General features: G+C 35.6%; 1 protein-coding gene across 1 annotated transcript in view; it reads right to left on the bottom strand.

Annotated features, from left to right (window-relative positions):
• LOC107850911 (serine/threonine protein phosphatase 2A 55 kDa regulatory subunit B beta isoform) overlaps positions 1-3,533 on the bottom strand; it is a 23,825-nt gene extending 20,292 nt beyond the window's left edge. The window contains exon 1 of the mRNA XM_016695727.2: positions 3,063-3,533. Coding sequence (XP_016551213.1) covers positions 3,063-3,183 — 121 coding nt within the window. The 5' untranslated portion in view covers positions 3,184-3,533. The remainder of the gene's footprint in view (positions 1-3,062) is intronic.
• Positions 3,534-4,344: the final 811 nt, after the last annotated feature.

Below are 4,344 nucleotides of genomic sequence, written 5' to 3'. Positions count from 1 at the left end.
TCTACAATAACTAAAATCCCGACACTCCTCTGAGTGCTCCAGTTCCCCTAACACAATAGCTCTATCCCCTTCGTCATTCAAGAGCCTATGAAAATACGACTGCCATCTCTTCTTAATGTGGCCGTCCTCCACCAACACTCTACCGTCCTCCCCTTATGATCCAAGAAATCTTTTTTATAATATTAAGCCCATCAATAATTAGGTCCATCTACCTATCATACAGCAAACCTTGACACCAAAGTCTCAGCAGCTACTTTTTGGTGACATGAATTACCTTTTATAACTAGTCAAACTATATCATACAACACAGGGCACCACATTATCATGACAAATTATTGCACAGTTTTGAGTAGCATATTATCAATTTCTTTCTTTTTCATCTTGGATTTCTCTGTATCATCATAAATTACTCATTGCTGGGAAAATATGAAGTCTATTAAATGAACTCACTAAAAGCCTTCATGATATTAAACGTCTGAGTCAAGGAATATTTGTTGGCACCCATTAAATAGCTATAGAGTCAAGCAGTCAATCAACGATTTAAGTTGATCAGTGTCACTATATGAATCATCTACATCTATTCTTTTTTTCTTGATAAGGTGAATCCTCTATATCTACTCTGCTTCTCCTCGAACCCATTTCATCTTTCGTTTGTTCTAGAAAAATAGCATCGGTAGATACTTGTTGACTCTTTCACTTTGTACTTCCAATATCACCCTTAATGACATGTTTCTTATAGTCATAGAAGTATTGTTCCATCTTTAAGAACACAAGTTCTAAAGGTACTTTTGACAAGCCTACAACAACAACAACAACAACAACAAACCCAGTGAATTCCCACCAAGTGGGTTTTGGGGAGGGTAAAATGTACGCAGTCCATACCGCTACTTCCGAAAAAGTAGAGAGGTTGTTTCTGATAGACCCCCGGCTCGGAATACTTTTGGCGAGCCTGTCTTTCCTTTTTAAACTTCATACCTAGTCAAATACCATCATGTAAATGTGAAACCGAGGGAGTAATAAATAATTTGCTTTAGTAGGCATTCCAAGGGTTCACCAAAGCTAGACAGCATAAATCCCACTTAACCCTATATTGATAAAGGAGAGTAGGAAGATTATGTTCTTGACAAACACCAGCCTAAAGCTTTAAGTATGTGTAAAAGCGACTTGAGTTTTAATCCCAACTAGATGGTATAACCTATCTGGATTCTACTTCCACTGTTCTATTTTTAGCCTAGTCCACCTGGAGATTATAGGTCTTCGTTAACTTGCATCCATATAATAACATGACTGCTAACTCATCACCTTAAAAGATCTTCAATCATCACAATATGGTAGCATTTAGAATTCAGAAATAGTTCTAGAATAATAGGTAGACTATAATCTCTTTTCTTTAAGGAATAATGGGTACATTTAATCTTGAGTTGCTTGAGATAATAAGGTGTTGAGCAGAAAAGTTAGTCCAAACGCATGCGAAAAGCTAATCCAAGAAATCTATATATAAGAAGATTGCTACTGATGGAATGGAAGTCATAAATTTGAAAGTAGGGCATAAATGCTACTCCCTCCACTTCATGTTATGTGTCTGAGCATAGAGCTTAAGAAAGCAGGTAAGGGAAACTTTTAAATTGTGTGGTCTTAAACTAAAATATATATTATTATAATCAGTGTTATCAAAATTTCTACACAATGCTAGATTCTATGAGAGCAAGAAGCATTCAGCCTTACCCACTTAGCTGGGAACCGTCTTCAACCAAGTTCACAGTAGGACAACCTTAACAAAGCACTCTAGTTTGATGAGAAGTACTTATGTGGGAGCCTATATAAGATGCTACAGAACTCCACTGAACAAATTTTAAGTGCTTCTTGTGAAAGGGATTATCTTCTTTACAGCAGAATAAAAAAACCAAATCTTCTTACTGACTAGTACACGTGGAAATCTTGAGTCTTTTCACAGGTCTCACTAGGTGCTAGGTCCCAGTCCTACCCCGTATTGTCAAAGGCGCACGTAGGCCCTGAAGCAAGACTCAAAACGTGTTAAGTGCTTCCCTCGTTTAATGTGCACTTTGATGTCCTCATCAAGGTTCTAAAGGCATACTTTTCGTTTCCAATGAGCCTACACTAAACAATTTATATTTCACTTTATGTTAATTACTTTTTCAATTTCCTTGTTCATATATTTGTAATTCATGCTTATAATTATTAGTCTTGGACTAAACATACATATTTGTATTTTTTTTCTCCCTTGAGCCTTTTTTCATTAAAGCCCACACTTTATTTGTGCTTTGCACTTAAAGCCTCATCAGATCTTATCGCCTTTTTGCGCTTTTTGCTTTTGATAACACTGGTACTACCTTCACCATTATTGGCCCCGACTCCACCTTTCACCTTAGCCAATAAAAATTGGTTTGCAAGCATCCTTTTTTTTTTTTGCAACATCCCTCTCAATTTCAAGAAGCTCAAGACATGGAACTATAGAATGTCCCAGTGATAGCATTTGCCAAAACAGAAATAGGAATAGCATTTCATACAAATGCACATAGAAATCTACCCTCACATAGGGACTTAAACCCTTACAATTCACGTTTGAGTAATCCCAGCAGAGACAAAAAAACACAAGGTGATTCTTCCCATCTATCCTAGCCTTGGTGGATAGAGTTACCATATCCCGTAGATTTAGTCAAGGTGTGCGAAAGCAAGCCCCGACATCACGGTTATAAAAATAGACAAAGAAGAAAAAAAATGATCCACATTTGAGTAAACATGCTTTCAACACACTTGTTCTATAGCAAAACATGACCAAAACTACAAATTAACAACTGATGCTGTGCAAGCAAAGTTCACAAAAGAATGCACAGCAAACTACAGTTCCATATACTTGGTAAAGTCCACTTCTATACTATTCATACAGTCAATTGATTCCAAAAAAAAATAAACATCATGCAAATCAATCAATCAAATCCAGGATCCAAAATAAACTAATAAATTTCTCTCGATTGACCAAATAATAGATCAACATCCCATATGCAAATCTTAATCGGATCGAGAGAGAGCAAATGAAGTACCTTCCTGGACTTCTTCGCCAGCCGTACGTTCACCAAAAACCTGAGAAAATTTCCATTCTAGCGGCGGTGGTGGACCCGCCTGAGCTTCTCTCACTTCACCACCAACACCAACACCTTTCATCGAATAAATTAAACTTGAAAAAAAACCGCCGATCAAATCGAAGATTCTAGAAATCCGATTACGACCAAGGAAAAAATCGTCACTTCATCGGAACCGATCACCGGCACGTTAGAAGATCATAAGAACTTCATACACAAAAAAAAACAATGAACACGTATATAGGCTTCAATACAGATTGAGATTCTCCGTTTTATGCCATCGGAAAAACAAAAATGAACTCGTTCTTTTTTTTTTTTTCCTCCAAGTTCTATCTACATCTATAATTACATTCTTCTATTTTTCTCTCTCTATTCATTTTACTATTTTTGCAGAAGATATATTAATCTTACCTGTGGGTGATATACTTAGGTGAAACAGTACGTTTGATTGGTTGAAGTTTTGTAAATAAATTGGACAAGTGGCAGTGACGGAGGGTGAGAATAGTAGGAAATTGTTATGTTATTGCACGACCGGGCGTTGTTTCGGAGGTCACGAAGGTAAAGGTAGTCTGAATTACTTGATTTTTAGTATCCGTTGGCTCTAAAATTTTCATCTTTTTTAAAAAAATAATTTTATTTTAATAAAAAAATAAAAATAGTAGTATTTGGTCATGAGAATTCTAAATATAATTTAAAGTTGTATTTTAAAAAGTGAAAATAAGTAAAATTTATTTTCACTTTTTTCACATTTACTTATCTCACAGAATTTCTAAAACTGTAATTTATCTTTTTTGATTAAATTTTTGAGATTTTATTAATCAAAGAACCAACAAACAAAAAAGTGTTAACATAGATGGCCAGCCCATCCAAAAACACAAAAATAAAATTCCTTCTACTCTTAAACCTCCAACCCGGCCCAACCCACCTTTAAATTCTATTACATATAAAAAATGAGTAGGGTTTTCAAATTCATTCTCGACCTCTCTTCTCAGCTTCTGCCCTACGACACTTAAGTTATGTCACTTTTTGTCAATCATAGCTTCATCCTCTTCTCACTTTGAGTGATAAATTATGTACCATGGCTATCTCTGGAAGGAGTATTTCTTAGCTTGCAAAAGTGAGTAATGCTTGTCTGCTCTTTATTTTACTAACTTCTATTTTCTACTCTAGTTTACCATTTTTATCTCGCTCTGTAGTTGTGCTCTCCGGTAGATGGGATTATCTTCTTCTTTTTTGATACTTT

This window comes from Capsicum annuum, chromosome 12 (assembly GCF_002878395.1).
Source record: "Capsicum annuum cultivar UCD-10X-F1 chromosome 12, UCD10Xv1.1, whole genome shotgun sequence".
NCBI classification, from domain to species: domain Eukaryota; kingdom Viridiplantae; phylum Streptophyta; class Magnoliopsida; order Solanales; family Solanaceae; genus Capsicum; species Capsicum annuum.
The sequence above is the reverse complement of the archived record's forward strand: the minus strand, read 5'-3'. Positions and strand labels throughout refer to the sequence as shown.